General features: G+C 36.6%; 1 protein-coding gene across 3 annotated transcripts in view; it reads left to right on the top strand.

The window, feature by feature from the left end:
- aralar1 (calcium-binding mitochondrial carrier protein aralar1) overlaps positions 1 to 23,268 on the top strand; it is a 404,690-nt gene that overhangs the window by 214,562 nt on the left and 166,860 nt on the right. For all 3 annotated transcript variants that reach the window (XM_067143121.2, XM_067143122.2, XM_067143123.2), the window contains 3 exons: positions 16,981 to 17,125; positions 21,345 to 21,438; positions 22,032 to 22,119. In XM_067143121.2, coding sequence (XP_066999222.1) covers positions 16,981 to 17,125; positions 21,345 to 21,438; positions 22,032 to 22,119 — 327 coding nt within the window. The remainder of the gene's footprint in view (positions 1 to 16,980; positions 17,126 to 21,344; positions 21,439 to 22,031; positions 22,120 to 23,268) is intronic.

Genomic DNA, 23,268 nt, shown 5'->3' with positions numbered 1-23,268 from the left:
TCAACAAATGGGGCACACACAAGGAATAGATGTGAACTGAGTGAGAGACTTCAGACTTAAACAGAACTTGTTCACACGTGGCCAATTTACCAAAACTTGAATTGGAATTTCACATCTGGTGTTTTAAGGGTCTTCTTTTTTGTCATTATATATTTTAACGTGTGCTTTATGTCTTATGATAATGTATACGGTAAGGGATCTTAACGATTGTGTGTATATATATATAAAATAACATGTCCTGACTGACTGACTGACTGACTGACTGACTGACTGACTGACTGACTCATCATCGCCAAGCCGAAACTACTGGACATAAAGAAATGAAATTTTGAGGATACATTTATATTACAACGTAGGTGCTCACGAAGGGAGGATATTTGGATATTCCATCGCTAAGGGGATGAAAACGGGGGTGAATTTTAAAAATGTGTGTATCTATATCTCAAAAACTTAACAGTTTAAAGACGTGAAAATTGGTATTTGGAATTGTCTTAAATTTTTTTATTTTTTTTTTTCGAAGAAACCTCTTATGGGGGATGAAAAAAGGAGAAAAAGGGATACTTAAATCTCAAAAACTGAAGATGTTACAGCAATGAAAATTGGTATTTGGAATCTCCTTTAAAAATAAACACTATTTTTGTTTCTGTTTTTAGAAAAACTACAGGAGTGACAAATGGGGTGAATTTTTAAAATGAGTATATCTACAACATATCTCAAAAACACAACATATAACAGATGTGGAAATTGGTATTTTTAATCTCTTTTAAAAATAAAGTAACACACATTTTTGTTTTCGGAAAAAGAAAGTGGGTTGAATTATTTTTATTAGGATACTGATATCTCTAAAACAGAAGATATTACAGACATAAAAGTTGGTATGTGCAATCTCCTTTAAAAATAATCACTTTTTTTTTTTTTTTTTTTTGAAAAATTCCCTTGAGGGGGTTGTAAAAAGGACTGAATAAGGGGTTGAATTCTTATTATGATGATACTTATATCTCAAAAACTAAAGATGTTACAGACATGAAAATTTGTATTTGGAATGTTCTTTAAAAATAAAAAACACATATTTTTTAGGAAAATTCACTTAAGGGGGGGTGAGGTGTGTGAAAAGTAATGAAGAAAGTACTGAATTCTTTTTATGAGGATACTTATATATCAAATACTGAATATGTTACAGACGTGAAAAGTGGTATTTGGAAACTCCTGTTAAAGCAGAGAAATGCACATGATTTGTTTTCTGAAAATCCACTTAAGGGGAAGTGTTCAAGTGGTTAATTTTTAAAATGAGCGTATCTACATTATATCTCAAAAACTTAACATATTACAGGCGAGAAATTGGTATTTTTAATATCTTTTAATAATAAAGCAACACATATTTTGTCGCAGGGTAGGGAGGCTGGTGGGTGGAATAAACTTACGGGGATGTAAAAGGAGTTGCATTTTCTTTATAAGGATACAAATAAGAAGTTGACTTAAAGCAATATGCTCCTATGGGGGTTTTGACTGCGGGGGAGGGAGTGAAGAATGATGAAAAAAATATGCATTTAAATGAAACTGTTTTAATTATGAAGTTAAAATTTCAAATGGTATCCTAGGTTTGAAATAACAGAAGGTTTGAAACAAATGTGACCGCTCGGAGAGTTAAATGGGGGTTATGATCCGAAAACAAATGTATTCATTCCTTCCTCCAAGACTGTTTAACGTATGAAGACAAAATTCCAAATAGCGGTATATATTTTAAATCCTAGGTGTGAAATAGAAAACATATTTTAACATTCCACCCCCTAAAGTGTTAAATGAGGTTAGCTCCGTCAACAGAATTATTCAACCATCCAAAACAGTTTGACGTACAAAGTTGTAATTTTATGAGAAGGGTCTTCTTTTATGGCCTAGTTGTAAAATATTGTATACTTAGAAATATTTCTCCCCAAAGGGGTTTAGGTGGTGGTTGGCACACAAAAACACAATATCCATTCTTCCAAAACCATTTCAGGCACGATCTAATTTTTTTTATGAAGGGTGGTCTTCTATACCCTAGATGTTAATAAATATTTGAAAACAGTCAACCCTTAATAAATTATTCATTCCTCCATTACTGTTTGATGTACAAAATCAAAATTTCACAGGTTGGTCGCTTTTACACTGTAGAAGTTAAGTAAGATAGGGTTTAAAACATTAAAATTTTTTTGTATGGGGTTCAAATGAGTGTTAGGTCAGAAAATAAATAATCATATCCCCAGAACCATTTGACGTACGAGCTGAGGGGGGTGTTTTACAGGCTCAGCTGACAGTGGACTCTACAAATTGTAAAACTTTGAATAATAACTTTCAGTTTAAACCCATAGCGAAGCACGGGTACCTTGCTAGTACATTATATAATTTGCTGATGTTAGAATTATAAGGCCAAGGATGGCACCTGCTTGGGTTGAAACTGGTTCCTTAAATAGTGAATTGATCTAAAATCTCTTTGTCATTTTACTTACAGTGTATTGAAAGGTGGATAACCTCATACTTATTCTCTTAATCGGTTTAATTGAAAGATTTGTTATGTAGGGTTGTGGCACTGTATATCTAAAACTATATGAATAATTGATCAGTATTTTTTGAAGAACAGACCTCTGAAGAAATGATAAAACCCTAATGGAACATCCATTGATTGCAACTACCTTATTCTGACTTTTAAAATGTATAATATATAGGTTCGAGGGGTCCTTAAATGCAACTTTTTTTTTTCTCTATACATTCAATGGTCTGCGTCATATATTGATCAGGAAATTGAAATAATAGGGATATTGGCCGGAGTTCGTGGTATCGTACCTCATCACTTTGTCACTACGTGGAAGCGCTTCCAACTTTTCATGAAGCTCATCCCCGAAATTGTGACTCTCATTCTCCGAGACTCCATCAAGATCCTGAGACACCACCTCTACAGCACTGAAATGTTGCACTGATTATATTGTTTCTTTATAATTTAGAGTTTTCTTCAATTAATGGAACTGTATAGATAAAATTTGATATGTTTTACCTTATTTTTAATGGCAGCCTGTAAATACAGGAGGTTGTTCATAAATAAACGAAAATGTATATTAATTATCGAACATGATTTTTATATATTGAATGGTAAGGTTTTAAATACCAAACAGAACTATTTATTATAAATCACATTACCTTTAAACATTATATTTTTTTTAATAACATGAACAAAATAGAATGATTCTTAAATCTAAAATACAAAAGTAGAGGAAGCAATTAATACATACTAAAATATCCTGAGAAACACAGAAATCAGTTTCTTATCTCTATCTTTCCACCAAGAGCAGAACATGTCTTTAGTCTTCCTTGTTTCTTTTCTTTCTCTTCAATTCTTCCTGGTACTCATTTGAAGATATCACATATGTTTTCCTTAATCTAAACTGATGAGGTTTTTCTGGTACTTGAGGAACTTTGAGAAATTCTTTGAGAGAATCCTCGTACTGCTTGAGGTAGATTAACAAGCAAGTTCCAAAGCATTTTCATCCTCCTTCAGTAATTTCAGCTTGTAAACTTTTACTCCACCCTTCAAAATGATGATATCAAGAAGATTCTTCTTGGGAGAAGGTACATACACCTCTGAACATTAATCATTCCATGTGAAATCACGATTATCTCTGCCCTGATCATAATTTATTTCTTCTTCTGATGAACTGTTTGCCATTGTTTCATTTTGATTAGCTGATATTGTTTCATTTGTTGTACCCGGTTGGAACACTTTTCCAATAAGCGTACAAATCTGGTTCACTGTCATTCTGCTTTTCTCCATCACGTTGTAGTTTGTCGTTGAAATTGAGAATACAGGGAGGCAAGAATTCTTCCAGGTCATCAAGCACAAACTTTAACTTCTGATTGGAAGTGGAAGGGAATGAAGGGCTACCTTCGTCAACACTCTTGCTGTTGCCTTCCCACTGGAAACGTCAAAATATTTGCAACATAGTTTGTGTAGTCCACAGCGTTTGATCTGGTGAATAGAGACCACGCTTATGAAAGGTGCTTTTCATAATATCTGGCCTAGTAGCATCATTCCAAACTTTCTTTAACATGGGTGCAAAATTTATTTTGGTTACTGATGCCTCGAGAGTTCATATTTTCTCGTCTTGAAGAGCATTTTCCCATGATCCCTGTAGAGGTTGAAATACCTCCACATCTGCTGGTTGTGGAATATGGGTGGCGTTAGGGAAAAGACAGTACAATATTATTCCAGGGTCATGACAGTATTCACTGACTTGAAGAGATAAATGACTCCTGTGTCTGTCAAGAAAGAGAATAACAGGGAGCGTAATTTTCTTTGTCTCTAGCCATGACCTAAAATGCTGAAGGTAGTTCAGAAACATTGCAGCTTTCATCCAGCCAATTTCTGTTTTCTCATAGATCCATGGCTCAGGTACACTATCTTTGATAAGTTGCTTAAGTCATATGTTTCTGTAGATGATCATTGTTGGGGCACAACACCGATTGGCACAGAAATTTCTGAGCACTTTTATGCCATCTTTCTTTTTAGAGGTTGTTGTAATTTGAAGCTTTCCTTCACTGACTCCAAGGTACTTTTCTGAAACTTTATGGAACAGAAAATTTGTCTCGTCTGCATTGAAGATCCTGCTTGGGTCTTCCATAATTGATCTTACATCTTCAGATTCCAGGTAGCACGACAATCCAGCAAATCAAGCATGTATTCTCACTTCTGACACAGCAGCCCTGCCCTTGCTAATGGTTTCAGGCTGCTTCTTAGACAGGGAAGGATGCCATTTCATAAAACACTTGAAGCAGGTTTTTCCAGGTCTTCTGTGCTTAAATGGTATGTTCCTTCTTGATGGTTGCACAATTTGCTGAACAGTGTCAAGTAAATTCTTTTTCTTCAATGGAAATCCTCTCTTTGCCTTGTTGGTCACCCTTTCACTAAGACCCTCTTCTTCTCATGGACTCATGAATGGCTTCCAGCCAAGGGCAGTCTGAATCTTCTGATGTCCAGATAGTTTGTCGTTTAACCTGTGAGACATCATGCCAGTCTTAACCTGTTGAACAGCTTCAGTCAAGGCAGATAATGAATACTGACACCGTTTTATTTTTTTCAATAGGTTTAATTTTGGCTTTTGGAACATTTTCCCTGTTGAGCGTCTTTATTTTGACCATTGTGAAGCTCTGAGAACTAGTTAAGGAAAATAAGCAAGAACTGAAAAAAAGAATAATTTTCTGCTTTTAATCCTCTACTTTGTTTATTACACAATATTTACCCAGTAGCGGCAATTGGGAGTTAGAAGGGGGTGGGGGGCAGAAATTTTATGGACTACGTGAATTACCAGGGATCAAGGGTTATATGACTGGCAGAATATAAAATTAAATAAATTTAGGCACAAAAGGGAAGGTTTGGGATCAAATGTTTATGATTTCTAGTTTTAAATGGCTAAAATGTAATAAAAATTTAATTTTTTCCGAAAAGTGGGGGGCAGCTGCTCCCACATGCACTTTCTTGTCACTGCCACTGTATTTACCAACAATGAGTACCTCTGGAAAATGACGGGATTGTCAAATAAAGTGATTAGCACAACATATGGCATCAAACAGACATAAGATATCATAAAAGAAATCTAACTATACCTGTTGAGGGTTTGAATTCAGGCCCTTTCAGGTTACAGATAGACTCCTCAGCAGTCACGATCACAGAAATGCGGACTTCGGCGCAAAAGAAAACAGTACTACAAATTAAAATAGTCAACAGCCCTTTAATTTTCAGTGACGTTGTTGTTTTTGTCATCTTTTATCGAACAACCTTTTGATATTATAAAATGGGATTCAAATATCAAACTATATTTTACTTTAGAAATAAATATGAAGATAGGCAAGAACTCACAACATACAAAATTAATAAACGTACATTTATGTCAATGCAATGTATTATTTAAAGGATACCTTCTGAAGACACTGTTTTGCCAGCAGAAACAGACAATCAAAGGGACACAGCACCTTACTAACAACACAACACAACACAATATCCCACCAACAACAAAGTTCTGACACTTTCTCCACCTTTGCCAACACGTTAAAGACTTTGACCTATCAATTGACATAAAGCAAAGTTTGCAGGGATGAATTTACAAATTTCAGATATGTAAACTTATTGATATCCTTATTTTGCAATAAGATGTGTGAAGTGTTTGAAATTTAAAGGGCGATACAAATGTTGACTCCCATAATGTCCAATAATGGACCATTTATATTGGTATTTAAAGGGCGTTCGATATATAGTGCTGTTACCCTATGAGCAAATTTTAATAATTGAATTCCCGCTCAGCGTAATTTGTCCCGTCTATGTTTTGGAGTAGTAACCTGAGTGTAAGTCATTCACTGAGTGAAATTGTGTAGTTGCTATCAAATACCTGAGTTGCTTCGTTGTTGTAAAATGAAACGTTATTTAATAACTGTTGTGGCAGGTTTTATTCACTTAGAAAAAGAAAGTAGCAAATATTATCTCGAAAAATCAAATAAATGCAGCTCAGTGAACTTTAGTGGTGGTGGTGGTGTTGGTGGATCTTATTGCCTGTTGCACATTTAGTTGGAAGGAATGCTTTGCCTTTATGAATCTACTTTGAAGTACAAATGCAAGTGTATAAGCCTCTTTTTTTTTAACAAAAAAAGTAAGGAACAAATTTTCTATTTGAAGAGAAGACCTTACTGAAATAATGTTCCAGAAATCATGCAAAAAACAAAATTGAAATTTTGGTGCTAGTATCGTTATCGTCGTCATCATCATCATCCATTTTCCTCACCCAGCTTCGCTGCGCTGAGATATTTATGGGACCTTTCCATCTTCCTCTATACATACACTGTTGTGCTTACTTAACTGTGTTCCAATCCAGTTTTCTAATTATACTGTTCTTGATCATTTTCAGCCACCTAGTCTCCTTTCCTTTTCCTCTCCACTTAACCTTACTCAACCCATCACATCCTTATCTCCTCTGGTTATTATCTCTCCTTCTTTCCATTTCACTTTTTTTTTTAATTTTACAACTTTTTTTTGGGTAGATATTGCTAAAATCTCCTACATAAAATCAGTCACCTCTTCTGACTTTTCAGTCAGTGACCTGAGGTTGATTATTGCCACTTTCATAATGTTCATAATGTTCTCTACTGGTTCCCCTGGTGTAATAACTGCATATCACTTCCGTGGAAAGCCCTAGCCTTCTCCAAGGCTGATTTAAAAGTGCCAGTTTCATTGTAGGCTGTTACTACAATGGGGTTGCCACTCCATAGGCATTTTATAACAACTCCCAGCAGGTGATCAGCCCGCTTCTAACGTGGAGTACAGGCGCCTTTTGCAGCCTCTACTACCTGGTGTCATACGCTACTCGACGTGTTCCAGTGTCATTTCCTACACTGAGGGAACCATCAACCCACCTAATGAATTTTTTTTTTTTTTTGCTAGTTGCTTTACATCGCACCGACACAGATAGGTCTTATGGCGACGATGGGACAGGGAAGGGCTAGGAGTTGGAAGGAAGCAGCCGTGGCCTTAACTAAGGTACAGCCCCAGCATTTGCCTGGTGTGAAAATGGGAAACCGCGGAAAACCATTTTCAGGGCTGCCGACAGTGGGGTTCGAACTACTATCTCCTGAATACTGGATACTGGCCGCACTTAAGTGACTGGAGCTATTGAGCTCGGTCCCAAGGAAACTCATCTGCCCGAAGTCATTGGTCACCTTAAGGGTTTGGGTTGTTTACTGCTGCCCGACACTCTGCATTGAAATACAATGTTTGTGTATTTCTGGTGCTGTTATGATCAGTGTCATTGTCTGGACAAACTTGCGCACGTGTTTGGACATCCTGGCTATCAGTGTATATGTCATTTTATTCCACCTAATCAATTATCCCCATTATATAATTGTGAGATTGATCAACATGTACATGAAAATAATAAACTATATTGATAAGGAAATAGGCATACTGTCAAACGTTTGGCTACTGTATTTGTAAAAGTGAAGATGAACTTAACTTCATGGCTAAATATTATGTGACTTTGCACTAAACGAAAAAGTTAAAATTGTTGAAGCTAAGGAAAAGGACAAATTTTTGATAGAGTAAATAATGTTCCTGTTCAAGTGTGGAAAAATGCAAAGTGCTTAAAAAAATAAGGAAAAAATTATGGATGGGACGATTCAAGCGAATGGTCAAATGAAAGATCAGGCGAAGGTCACCGATAATGAGGAAATCAACAAGGTAGTGTGGGAGTGGTTCACTTTTGTCTGGTCAAAAAACATGCTCATATCTGGTTTGATGCTTCAGAGTGAAACTCATGCTGTGGCTAGATTTCTAGGAAATGAAGTGTTCAAAGTGTCTATGGGATGGCTCGACATTTTCAAAAAGAGGCACAATATTGTCTGGAATCAAGAATGCAGGGAATTTAAGGGTATGAATGAAAGTGTAGTGGATGATTGGAAATCAAAACTGCTAGGTTTGATTTCAGAATATGAAGGTAGAAACATTTTCATTGCAGACAAAACAGAATAGTTCTATCAGTTATTACTGTACCAACAAAGTTGCTCCCCATTAAGGAACAAAAGTGTGGCAGGGGTAAAATGTCTAAGGAAAGACTTAGTGTTAATGTGTGGGAATATGGAGAGAGAATTGAAAGAACCTCTTGTTATTGCGAAGGCAGCAAAACTCAGATGTTGCAACAATCTGAAAATCGATAACCTTCCGGTGGTTTGGCGAAGCAGTAACAGTTGGTTGATGGCTGCTACTTTTAATGGAAGAGTAGTTGAATGGATCAAACACAAAAAATAAAAACGGAAAGGTTATTCTTTTTCTTAACAATGCCACCTGCCACCCAAACATACATTGTCAAACATGAAACTATCTTACAGCCATTGGATAAGGGTATCATTTTCAAATTCAAATCATACTATAGGCACTTTTTTAAGATATTCTTTGATCATGGAAACAGCGGACAGCTCTTACACTGTGCTTGATAACATATTGGCAATATCCGACTTGTGCCAAGCAAGAAATGTGCACTGCGAAGCAGAGAACTGTATTCAAAACGATGAACAACTTACAACACATTACAATTTTAGAATTAGCTACAGCCCTTCTAGCAGTGAGAGAGTCCGAGATAGAGGAGGGGACGGAAGAAGATTGAGATGAGCAAGAAGATGAAGATAATAACAAGATTAAAACCAGCGAACAAGCCCTACAGTGCATTTGTGATGTAAAGCAATTTGCTAATACATCTAACTCTTCCACGCTTCTTGAACTGATGTCCTCAGCTCAGGACTGCATTCATAAAGACATAATAAGAATGCAGAGGAAACAAGTTTCTTTGTTTGATCTGTTATGATAGCATCAGAATGATTTCTGCGTATAATGCTGCATGTAATAATAAAGCACTGTAGTAATAATTAACAAATCAGTGTTCTACAGTACTACGTACATCAATCTGGATAGCTGAGCATTATGCATAGGCAGATACAGATAACCTCTAAATAATAATTTAAAATACTCGGTATACTGCATGATATTTTGTGTAGCGGTGGTGGTAGTGTTTGGTGTTTTAAGACAGAAAACTTTTTGTATAATGCGGAAACTTCGCGAGTTTGGAAAAAAATGTGGTCCCTTGTGATTCTGCTTGGAGCAAGTTTTACTGTATCTTTTTTTTTTCTTTCTTATGTGGTCATTTTAAAGGTCCTTCAGAAAGGTTTAAATCATAGTATTATACAAGGGGTGCAAATAAAGTAGTGGCAATGATAGAACACAATATTTAATGAATTAACAAGTACAGTTGCATTACATTCCTTCATTGTAGTCACCCGCAATGTCTATTACGTTTTGCCTAATGTTGGGAAGCTGTTGGAAAGGCGTTCTCTGTTGATGACAGTAATGGAGCACCCTACTGCACAAAGTACAGATGCCACGTCAGGAAATCGGCGGCTTTGGAGGGGTTCCTTCAACTTTGGAAACAGATTGAAGTCACAAGGACTCGTGTCTGGTGAGTACGGAGGGTGTTCCGAGACCTCCCAGTACCACCATTGCAATAAGAGCTTGACGTTGTTTATGACATGACACGTGCGTTGTCATGCAACACAATGGGTCAATTGTCTCGCAATAAATGTGGACATTTGTGCCACATAGCCGGACGCAGATGTCTCTTCAGAAATCGTCACTGTAGTCACTGTTGACGGTTTGTCGCTCCAGCACAGCAAGCGTAGGAATAACACCCTCGTAGCCATATGCCACAGTCAGCATAAGTTTTACCCATCCAGGTTCCTGTCAAAATTTCTGTGGACTTGGAAAACCTGGATGACGCCATTTATTTGATGGACATTTTAATTCAGGCTCGTAGGCCTCGTGCCCACATCTCGTCAGTGGTGACAATATGCTGCAGAAATGTGTCTCCTTCATTGCGGTATCTGTCCAGATGGATGCCAGCCAGTGCATACTGGTGTCATTTCTTGACATCGGCAAGTTGACGTGGAACCCAGCGGGGTGCAGTTTTCCTCATGTTTAGACATTTCGTCAGTATGTACCATGCCGTTTGATGACTGAGACGAACGTCTGTGGATAATTCCTAGACAGTCCATGTATGATCTACGGAAATAAGATTATTCACAATGTCAATCTGATCTTGAGGAATGGACGGCCAACCTGTGCGGTGCAAATCCGCTGTCTCATTCCGACCCGCACGGAATACCTTGACCCATCGTGAAACCGTCCTATATGGTAATGCATTCTGACCGCAGGCTTCATGTATTCCTTGATAACATTCTGATATATTTTTTCCACAGACAACCTTGATTTTAATCTACGAACACTGATCACCTGTTGAAAACATCCTTTAGAGTGGTGAAATCGACAATCTTCACTTCAATGCCGCACAGCAGCAACACTCCCTGATGGATGCCAGTCATTCGCACACTATACAAAGTCAACAGCGCCGCCTGACCGCTCCCATGTCCTATTTGCATATGCCCGAGCTCCTGTGAGTGTCTTGACTACGTTGCCACTACTATATTTACAGCCCTCGTAGTGAGATTATGCTTATAAGTAGAAAGTCAAATATATTTCAGTCACATATTGCTGGGAAGTGTTTAAGGGCAGAGAAAGCAAACGAAATGAACATGCTTGTTTAGATATTGGGAAATTAAAAGAAATTTCACTTTAATTCTGAATCAGAAATTAATTTTAATACAGGTCCTTCTTTTGGTGTAAATTACTGTACAGTAGTGGTTCTCAAACTGTGCTGTGTGGAACTCCAGAGTTCTGCAGTGCTGATCATGGGGTTCCATAAAATATTTTCTGCAGTAGTGGGCAGCTTGGTCTATATGTATTTTAGTAAGGGTAAACGCACACATTGTACATGAAGTTTGTCTCAGTAACATGAAAACTGTATTATTGTAAATATTATCATACCATATATCTCAGTACTGTATTAATTACTGTATTTAAGGATTCTGTAGTACTGATAAAATGAGTTTGCCAACACAACAATGGATAAATTTTCTTCATCAGTTTAGAACTGCCTAGTTTTTATTTTAAATTCTAGTCAGGCTAGCTATGAGTCACAGTTTTCATTCATAACATTCTACTTAAAAGTAAATATATGTCATTGTTCTTAAGGTGGTGCAGTTCTTTTCAGGCACACCCGCAATGGAAGGTGAGCTGCATGTACCTTTTTAACCACATATGAGCCCCCCCTGCCAATCTTAAATTTTTGCCAATACTGGGAATAATACCCAGGCCCCTGAGGATGGCAGCTAATAGCACTATTTTTACACTACAGAGGTGAACATGACATTCTACTGACGTAAATGGATGGTTGATAATTTTCTCGATGAGTAGTTCTACTTTGAATTAACATCTATATGAAGGATAACCACATTGAAGTGGCTGGAAAGTGGAAGTCTAAAAAGAAAGGATGGTAACAGAGCAGGATTTACTGTGTACAGGTCCCTAGGCTGCAGATGTGATGCAGGTTTCTTTGTGGTGTGGACCCCAAGTTGTAGCCTAATCAGCATACTCTTAAATGCGGCCCTTAAACATTGGTTCCACCATTCACTGCTTTTATTGATTAGGGTTCTGTGATGCAAAAATGTTTAAGAACCACTGCTGTATAGCAACATTTCCTAGAATTCAAAATGCTCCTTGCACAACACTTGTAATCTGATTGCCTTCACATTTGGTGCATACGTGCATTCATATAGCATTCATAGTTTGTAGTACCCATTTTAACAGTAGTCGGTACCTTTCCAAAATATTTTGTATTAAAAAAACCCATCGCGCAACAGCCCCGAAGGGCCATGGCCTACCAAGTGAACACTGCTCAGCCCACAAGCCTACAGAGTATGAGGTGTCATGTGGTCAGCAAGACTAATCTTCTCGGCCGTAATTCTCGATTTCCTAAACCGGTGCAATCTCACCATCAGATAGTTCCTCATTTGTAATAATGTAGGCTGAATAGACCTCGAACCAGCTCTGAGATCTAGGTAAAAATCCCAGACCTGGCTGGGAATCGAACACGGAACCTCCAGGTAAGATGCAGACACGCTACCCCTACACCGTGGGGCCGTATGAATAAAATAGAAGTTCTATGATGCATTACTGCATGCTGTTGAAATGACAAGAATTTAACTGAAACAAGAAATAATGTGGCTGTCCATTCCTTTTATCTCTCTTATCTATATAACCCAGTTTCAAAACAATAACCCAAAAATTGTTGCACCTGGGATGTTTTTAAAATGAACCAAGTTGATTGCAAAAATACTATAAATTTTGGAAATATTTGCTCTACTTCAGCACAGTAAGAAAGACTAACATTTCAGAAAATATAAATTTCAATTAGGGTCTTCCCTTAATTCAAAATTGTACTCATCTGTATTTGGTGTACTTTTTAAAGAATATGGAGGGCTGTTATCAGATCTTGCTGACCATTTGTATCCCCACAGGCCTTTGATAGTCAGAATGCCATTAACAAGAGAGGAGGTCGTTTGTATTTCCTGCAAATGCCTTGTGTATGTACCGTGGTAACATGAAGGAATTCACCATTTATCATCAGTTTTGAAGTGAATAGTTTTAATTTTATTTGTTACCTATGATTGGTAATTGGTACAGCAATTGTATTGTATTGTGGGCTTTATTACATTTCTTCATGAATAGACATATGAGAGGAACTGCTTGTAATACCATGACATGAATGATCTTTGAGCCTCCATTAGAGCATGTTCTCCACCTCAATCTAGTTTTCATTAAGTTTAAAAAATCGACAACATTCTATGATCATTACAAATTGAACTCTTTGTTCTGGAAGCTGACAGCATCTTGATTGATTGATTGATTGATTGATTGATTGATTGATTGATTGATTGATTGATTGATTGATTGTTTGTTTGTTTTGTTGGTTGATTGACTATTCATCATCATGTCCAGCTCGCATTTCCTGTATTGACTGTTAAAGCCTTTATTTATCATCATATCCAGCTCCAGTGTCCCGGGTGTGGTGTACAAGCGCTCCCCACTTCTTCTTGTCAGAATGTAGTTTCTGTTACTTTACATCCGCCCACTTGACATTTCTCTTGCTGACCTCTGATTTCACTGTGTCTATCCATCAATTCCTTGGCCTCCCTATTGCTTTCTTCCCTATCACTTCTCTGTCAAAGTAATTCCTTGCTGTTCTCCTTCTGTCCATCCTCATTACATTGTAGCCTGCATCTTCCTAAAAGCTTGGTAACAGGTACTGTATTTTGATGCCAGCTTCTTTCCTGTTTGCTTAATTTCTAGTATTTTCTCTTCTGGTCTTTTGGTTAATTGTTTCTGATGAATTTCATTTCTGTTGACTGGATCTTACTATTAGTCTTTGTGTAGGGTACATGTTTCAAGTCCATTGATGAGAATTGGAATGAGATAGGAACGAATCAGGGTCAATTTTGCATTTTGGGGTATTTTATCTTCCTGCATTAGGTTTCTCAATTGAAAATAAAATTGAGAAGCTTTTTGTGTCCTATTAAGCATTTTTTGTTTTAATGTGTTATCTTTTGAAATGATACTTCCAAGTTATATGAAGTTAGAAACAGATTGTAACAGAGTTCCCTCCAGAAAAATGTCTGAATCTGTACCTTACCTGATAATAATCATTTCAAGAGTTTTTGTTTTATTGATATCTGTTTTCTTTAAACTTGTTTCTCCAAAGATTTAGTTTCTCCTGTACTTCTGATTCATTTTCTTCCCAAATGAGAACATCATCTGCAAATATTAGTGTTATGCTCTTTGTAATGTTCTCTGAAGGACACAGCTAAAGCATTTTTGATAGAGCATCTTTACTGTATCTGTCAGAAAGTTTGGCACACCTATCTGTACCTTCTAGGCATTCCCAGATCATCTTCCTAGGGACACTGTTATGGGCCTTCTCGTTGTCCATAAAAACCATCACAAAGTTCTTTCCATATTCCCAGTGTTTCTCTGTTAGCATTCTGACAGCAAATATGAGGTCTGTAGTGGTTCAGTTCTTCTTGAAGCCATGTTGCTCCTCCTTAGATAACGGTTTTACTATTTTCCTTAGTCGTCTTTCAATTATTTTCTCCAGAAGTTTGAGCAAGAAAGTAAAGTGATGCCCCTATAATTTCCACATTTCTTCCTGTGTCCCTTTTTAAATAGGGAGATGCTGATGCCTTTCATCCAGTCCTTTATCTTGTCCTCTTCCCAGTTGACGGAGAGTACTCTATACAACAATTGTGTGCCTTGTGCTTCAGTTGCCTTTATCATGTCAGCAGTGAGGTTATCAAATCCTGGCTCTCTCTTGAACTTAACCACAACATATTTATACATATGTGATTAAAACTTAAAATACTAAGAACTACAAAATAACAGTAATATTTAAGACTAAAATGAAAAAATACATAAGAACCACCTACATATTATTGATTTGAAAATTATAAACTATATTACAATAACTCAAAGAAATGCAAAAAAAAAGTATAAATATTAATAATAAAAATATTAAATGTATTTAAATATTCTTTTCAGTACCATATAAAAATTACTACTGTAATTTGTACTAACTCTGTTTAATTCTAATTGGTACTAGTGATATTTTAAATTTAATTAATGATCATAAATTATTACATTATCTCTAACTGTACATTCATCTAACATTAATTTTCACACACAATCACTTGTTCTACTTATACAGATACCGTGAAGGAAGCACTTGAGTAATTGCTGGTAAGAAGTTTTAAATCTACTTTTTGATGTAGCTTCCTTGATGTTTTTGGGGGAGAGCATTTCACTATCCTGAGGCGGTGACAGTGTATGATTGATGATACGTAGTTGTTCGATGGACAGTTATTCTAGGAGGGACAATGAATGAGTATTATGGAGATATGGCAAAGAAAGGTGATGAAAATTGCAGGAATGTCTTCAGAAAGCATCTGGTACAGGAGTATTTGAATGCAGTTTACATCTGTCATTTGGTCATAACCAAGATCTTAAAAGGACAGATCAAAAGAATTAGATCAGTTTTGTTACTTCCAGGTTTTTTAAAAAGGTCTATTTTAAAAATTTCTCTATGCATATTATAAAATAAAGTCCCTGGTAATATTGCCACTGCCAAGCGTGATAGCTGCAGTCGTTTAATTGCGGCCAGTACCCAGTATTCAGGAGATAGTGGGTTTGAACCCCACTGTCGGCAGCCCTGAAGATGGTTTTCCGTGGTTTCCCCATTTTCATACCAGGCAAATGCTGGGGCTGTACCTTAGTTAAGGCCATGGCCGCTTCCTTCCCACTCCTAGCCCTTTCCTGTCCCATCGTCGTCATAAGACCTATCTGTGTCGGTACAACGTAAAGCAACTTGTAGAAAAAAGATATTGCCACTGCTCAGCCTTATGTTGTAGATTAGTATTTCATACACCTAAACCTTCCTTGATAAATGCTACATACAATGTTAGAAACCGCATTAAAATTTGCTTGGTAGTTTTCGCAATCAACCCATACAAAGACAGGCAGACACTTACCGAAGGGAGTCAAAGGAAAAATTGTCATCCAAGCACCTTCTTGATTTATGCTGCCTAAACCATAGGTCCCAAGTATGCCTTGGAAGAATTGTTGACCATAAAAATGCTCTATGAAATTGTTGATGACGTTCCTCAGTAATCTTTATGATACAGTAGTAATGTTGTTAGTTTTTATATCCCGTTAATTACTTTTATGGTTTTTGGAGACATCAATAAACTTTATATACTTTGCATGAGCACTTTGGGAGTTATCGTTTTACTGAAAGCAACACAGGAATAGTTTAAATACCGTATTGGTGAAAGGAGCGAGCTGAAAGGCAGCCAGCTGGAAGGGCCTCAATGAATGCCACACTGAGCTGTGTACAGTAAGTACATCAGGAAGAAAACAACTAATGTCATCTACAAGGAAATCTTGCAGTTCCTGTCACCATAAATTGAAAATTGCTCCTGTGCAAATCTGGTTTCTATTACTTGTAACAAATCTAGTTTTTCATGAAATATCCCATACAGCCATCGAAAGGTCTTAGACCTGCCAAATTGACTGCTGCTACCAGGTGGTTTGTTAATAATGGAATGTCATATTGTCAACATGAAGATTCTTAAGTCTAATTGGGTTTCATGATCAAGTTCACTCCCTCACATATTACATGATTCCTCAGCCGACCACACAGGGCTGTGTAAACTATGGCCCAATCTTCAGATCATGAGATCCTTGTACATTATAGGAATCAAACTTCACGTGTACACATGAGAAGGCGGACACATTACCTCTACAACAAAAGATTAACTCAGGAATTTTGAGGCTCCTGTATGAGAGAATGGTGGGTGTAGCCTTGATCTAACATGTTATGTTGTACTAATGCAATGTATAAACTTTTGTATTCAATTTTCTTGCCAGTTTTCTTTGTAGCCCTGACTTTATTTCATTGAATTATATGCATTTTATTGTAGGCAGCACGAGGAGGGCAGCAAGGAGGCCATCGAGTTAGCTTCCCCTACTTCATGGCATTTAATTCTCTTCTTAATAACATGGAGCTAATTAAGAGAATTTACCTTAATGCCACTGGAGGCAGTCGGAATGTTGAAGTGACAAAAGGTAAGTTGGGTATTATTTGGATTGGGTAAGGGATATTTATAAAGTTTATTGTATAACTCTTCATATTTGTTAATCCTAATATACACATTATTCATAATGGATTACAGGTACTATACATCTTGTTACTTCTATTATAATTTGTACATTTGTTATAGTTTTAATTTTGCTTGGTGAATCAAACTGTATAGTTTTAATTGAAGAAAAAGAAGCAAAATGGTTCATTGAGTCATATATAGACCGGGTGAGTTGGCTGTGCAGTTAGGGGTGCGCAGCTGTGAACTTGGACCCGGGAGATAGTGGGTTCGAGCTCCACTGTCGGTAGCCCTGAAGATGGTTTTCCGTTGTTTCCCCATTTTCACACCAGGCCAATGCTGGGGCTGTACCTTAAATTAAGGCCACGGTCAATTCCTTCCCACTCCTAGGCCTTTCCTGTCCCATCGTCGCCATAAGACCTGTCTGTGTCGGTGCGACGTAAAGCAAGTTGTAAAAAAAAAAAAAAAAGTCATATACAGTAGAAGTTTATACGGCATATAATGAGAACCCCGCTATAATGTGAGATTTTGTGTATCCCTTCAAATTTCCCATATTAAACTGTGTATTATTCTTTCGTTAAGGTGAGAACCCTATCACTGACGCATCCGTTGTTACGAGTGGTTAAGCATGCATGATTTTTTGTTACCAGTATTTATGCACTCAGCCATTATATTGCATGCAGTCGATCATCTTAGCTATGTCTACTAGCAAGCTCTCTCGTAGGCATATGAAAGTGATGTCGGAGTCGATGCCCGTCGAATGCTGTTCCATAAAGAAAAATGGAAATTAAAGTGGAGAACATGTTTTCGTAATAAATGCGTAAATAACGTGTCCGATAGCAGATGTTAACTCGTTAAATATAAAGGCTGAAGTGAACGATCGCTTATTTTTCTGATAAATACTGCAATTAAGTAAGAATGGGATACACATCAAGATATGGCAGAATGCATCACTGATTTCAGAGGTTAGTTTATATTTCCTCGCGTCTGGTTAAATTTTGGAAAGGTTATTATCATGTAAATTTATAGCAAGAAGGTTATCATTTTTCTCCTGGCGCTTGAAATATGTTTTCATGATACATATAGTACAGTAAAGTAGGGTTAGGTGACCCTGTTTGAATAAGAAAACTGAAATGTTTGCCACAAAATGCGATCGATCATCTTTGGTACGGTATAGTTTTCTTGCTATGTGCACTTGCGAGCTCTCACGTCGACATTCGAAGGTGATGTTGGAGTCGATTAGTAATACCCATCAACTGCTGTTCCGTAGGGAAAGTCAGAAATGAAAGAGGAGAACATATTTGCATAATAGATATGTAAATAACATGGTCAATAGCAGTTGTTAACTCGTTAGAAATAAAGGCTTGGTAAACGATCGCTTAATTTTAATACTCTACACTGAAATTCATTAAGAATCTGATACACCTCACGACAGCAGAGCGCTTCACTGATTTCAGAGGTTAGATTATATTTTTTCACATTTGGTTAAATTTTGGTAAGGCTATTCTCATCGAAATTTATAGCAAAAATGTTATCACTTTTCTATTGGCGCTTGATGTATGTTTTCATGGTACATACATGGTTAAGTTAGGTTAGGTGACGCTGTTTGAATAAGAAAACGCAAGCGATTGCCACAAAATGCGATCTTCGGTACCGTTTTCTCGCTGTGTGCACTTGCAAGCTTACTCGTCGACATTCGAAGGTGATTACATGTAATAAATTTCATGTAAAATTGAAAATTTATATATTATCTTAAATTATCGAAAACTGAAACATTTGCCACGAAATGCGATCGATCATCGAACCGTATCGTTTTCTTGCTAAATACACTTGTGAGTTATTTCATCAACATTTGAAGGCGATGTTCGAGTCTATTAGTAATACCCGTTGACTGCTGTTCTCTAAAAGAAAATTCAAAATGAAAGAGGATAACACGTTTCCATAATAAATACGTAAATGACGTGGCCAATAGGAATTGTAATGGTATTGAATGGTACTGAATAGGTGGACCCTTCTCTGTGATCAATTCTCAAGACAGACCATAACGAAATCATAACTTATGAGGAGTTGTTAACTCGAAATTAAAAGCTGACGTAAACGATCGTTTAATTTTAATGTTACACACTGAAATTAAGTAAGAATGTGATACATCCCAAGATATGGCAGAGTACGTCACTGATTTTGAGGATAGTTTATATTTTCTCATGTCTAGTTAAATTTCGGAAAAGCTATTTCCATGTAAATTTGTAGCGAGGAGGTTATCATTTCTCTACGTGTGCTTGAAATATATTTTCATGATACATATATGGTTAGGTTAGGATTTTTTCAGAATGAAATTAAACATCCACTTTCACGTAGTATCGGATTTTGAAAAATCACAAACGAGTAAGCCGTAGTGTAGATATCATCCGCGAAAACGCAAGTTTTGAACAAACTGATTGCCGTTACTTACCAATTGTAATGTGTATGGGTTTTTTCCCAACTCAAAAAAATCTTATATAACGACAATCCTCTATAGCGAGTAATTATTTTGCAGTTGTGAATTCTCGCTATAACGGACTTCTACTGTATAGAAAATAGGAACATGAATAGGAAAACATAATGGGATAAACACAATGGCAGGTTAGCGTCAGAAGAGAGAGCAATAGAAAAGGAGACTAGAACAAACATGAAAACACAAAAGGACTAGAAGAGTTTCTACATCTTCAAATAGATAGGCTCTCTTCTCATCAATTCCCATTATTCTCAGCTCCAAACAAGCTTGTTTCTACTTCCCAGCTACATCAAAAGGGTGGATATCAATACATTGAGGAACTGTCTTGATAATCTGCTTTTTTTCTTTGTCCTGTGTTCCTACTCTTTTATCACCTGTGTTCATTGTTATCTTTACCTTGTTCTCTTTTCTTGTTTTTATCTGGCTTCCTTCTCAACCGACCCATATCACATCAAGACCCAAGATCTCTCAAGATAGCCCCCCTTTAATAACTGTTGAACCCCATCCTCCTACTGAAGCTGGGAGGCAGAAACAAGCTCATTGGGAGCTGAGGAGAATTGGGATCAGTCACCATTGATCTGCATTTAGGGCAGTCACCCAGGTGACAGATTCTCGATCTGTTGTTTACCTGCCAGGCTGAGTGGCTCAGACAGTTGAGGCGCTGGCCTTCTGACCCCAACTTGGCAGTTTCGATCCTGGCTCAATCTGGTGGTATTTGAAGGTGCTGAAATATGTCAGCCTCTTGTTGGTAGATTTACTGGCGCATAAAAGGACTCCTGCGGGACAAAATTCTGGCACGTGAGCATCTCTGAAAACTGTAAAAAGTAGTTAGTGGGACATAAAAACAATAACATTATTATTGTTGTTTACCTAGGGATTGATGAGAAGAAAGCATATCTATTTGAAAATGGCAGTGTGTGAAGATTGTCCTTGATCTTTCATGTTTTTGTGTTTATCCTTATCTCCTTTTCTATTGCTCTCACTTCCAATGCTGGCTAGTTGTTGTGTTTATCTTATTATGTGTTCATACTTACGTTCCTGTCATTCTGTATATGACTTGATTTGCAATTAGTTAATTGATATTAATTTTTTTATGATGGTTGAAAAACATTTGCATTATATGTACTGCATGGAGAATTGTGATTTTTACTGACCACCTTGTATCAGCTATCTCAGCTTGAACTAAGCCCTCATTCTTGGGGATTGTGACCAGATCTTCACTTATAATCAGTCCACTGAGACATTTCAGCAAATGACCACCAGTTTGCTACTATAAGGGCTAGTTCTTTTGGGCACTTTGCTATATTTTTACACTTTGCACACAGTGGACAGCTTGTAACTGAATATGAATTGCTATAGAATAAGAAAATATGTATAGTACCTCCAAATTATTGCATGTAATTTTAGAAGTTGGATGCTGTGGGAATTTGTTTCATGCATAGGTAAGCCTATTGCATAACTTTTATCCTATTTCTTATAATATAGGATTTTTTTTACGTAGTTATATAGCTAGCTACCATTCCTTTCATTGAGTTTGGTCTGAATTTTTTTAAATTGTTGCACTTTGAGATAATTTAATGTACTTAAACTCTGACAGAAGGGTGAAGGTTTATTATGAAACTTGACCATTCTCTTAGTTTAAAATGGGTTCAAATGATATTGTTGTTATATAGTACTTTGTCTTGCATTACAGAACAGTTTTTACAGTCAGCACAGATGATGTCTCAGATAACACCTCTTGAAGTAGATATTCTTTTTCTGCTATGTGATCTTCTACATCAGACTGGGTAAGTCAGCAGTAATATATTATTTTAATTTTGATGCTCTTATATTTTTAATATTGATTGTTTTACAGTAAATTAAAGGAAAATATGTTCTCATATGTTGTAGAATATTTTAGTGATGCTTACTGTTTCGTTCCATGCTGTCTTTTAAAGAAAAATTCATGGTGAAATCGGTTTATGTCTTAGCAATAAGGCATAATTAAATTTTCTGTACGTTTCCTCTAATTTTGTTTCATGAAGAAATGTGTTCGTATAAACTAACGAGAATCGATCCCTTTTCTTTCTTTCTTGCTTGCCCCTTGGATATCAGTTATTTACGGACGAAGCCAGGGGAAGAGAATCAGCAGTGGTTGGGGTGATTATATCTCTCTCTTTATATATATCTTATTTTCTCTCTGATTCACCCCTTTCTGCTTTTGTTGTATTACCGCGCTTGTTTTAATGAAACCTTTTTGAACATGAATTTTGCTTATTTAGATATAAGATTGTGTGTGTTGTTTTAATCTTTATATTTATTGAAATTTACTGTTCTTTCTGTATTTTATATTACAATACTTCTTTTTTTTTGATGATTTATGTTAATTGTTTCCTTGCAGGAAAATTGTATACAATGACTTGCAGGCAATTACACCTGAACAGTACTTCAAAAATATCACCCAAATGCTCAAAATTAAGGCAGTGTCAGTAAGTACTCAGCTTTGCAAGTATTAACATCTTTAATTGCCACAGAAATGGTGGAATACAGAAGTGTGAGGTTTATATGTTTAACCTATATATTCTTCATAAATGGTTGCTCAAGTTTGCCTTGGTAGTTTCCAGAAATTTCGGTGTAGGAACAGTGGACTATTTTGTTTTTTGTATCTTTCTTACTAATGAGGAAGAATTAAATGTAAAGTATTTATGTGATCCTGGATCTGTTTTTAGTTTAGCAGAATGGATCCTCTTAGAAAGAACCTTGTTTTTATAATGTTTCTGTTAGTAGATCCATTCATTACAGATATTTTAGCAGCCACTTACAGTACAAGCAAATGTGTGTACTATGTAGTATTTCAACAAATGATACTCTCACATAGGTTCTTGTATGCAGTGTTCCTGTTTAATATCATGAATAGACTGAAAATGTCTCGATAGGGAAAGAGTACTTCCAGGATTCCAGGGGAACATACAGCATGTTTCATTTTCTGGGATTCATCATCAGTGTGGACTTGAGTCAGGAGAGATTTTTAATTAACTAATGGTGTAGCTAGTGTTTCTATTTTTGTTTGTTTATTCTTCCTTCTTTTTAGGATAGCGACCAGCAGTATATTACTTCAGTTTAAAGGGTTATATTTGAATTTGTTGGCTCTCTCAGTATGTTTCTTTATTTGTTCAAATTTCACCCTATTTCAGTGCAGGGATACATGATGGAAAGGAGTGATAATATTGAAGAGGACTCAAGGAAGGCGCGATACTAGCACATATCCAAACAGCATGAAAGAATATAACCCACAACATTGAAAGAAGGATATAGTTTCACATAGCAGGTGCATTTCAAATCATTCGAGCAGTTGAAATGTTTCTCTCATGTAGTTAAGTTCCATGGATTTTTAAGCATATTGCAGGCATGAGCAAATAAGATATAGGTTTGGTCATGTGTAGCATCAGGCTCAAATAGAAGACTAAGTTTGGAAAAATTAAATGTAAACATAAAGCCAGTATGTCTGAATGGTTGAATGTACATGCCATAGATTTCTGTTGTGACATGAAAACATCCGTAGCAGTATTAGTGAGAATAGACCCTGTGCTGAGAGTTTTTATACTAAAAAGCTAAATGTATCAGACATAACCAGATGT

This window comes from Anabrus simplex, chromosome 3 (genome assembly GCF_040414725.1).
Source record: "Anabrus simplex isolate iqAnaSimp1 chromosome 3, ASM4041472v1, whole genome shotgun sequence".
Lineage (NCBI taxonomy): Eukaryota > Metazoa > Arthropoda > Insecta > Orthoptera > Tettigoniidae > Anabrus > Anabrus simplex.
Note: the sequence above shows the minus strand (reverse complement) of the source record. Positions and strands in the feature narration are given on the sequence as shown.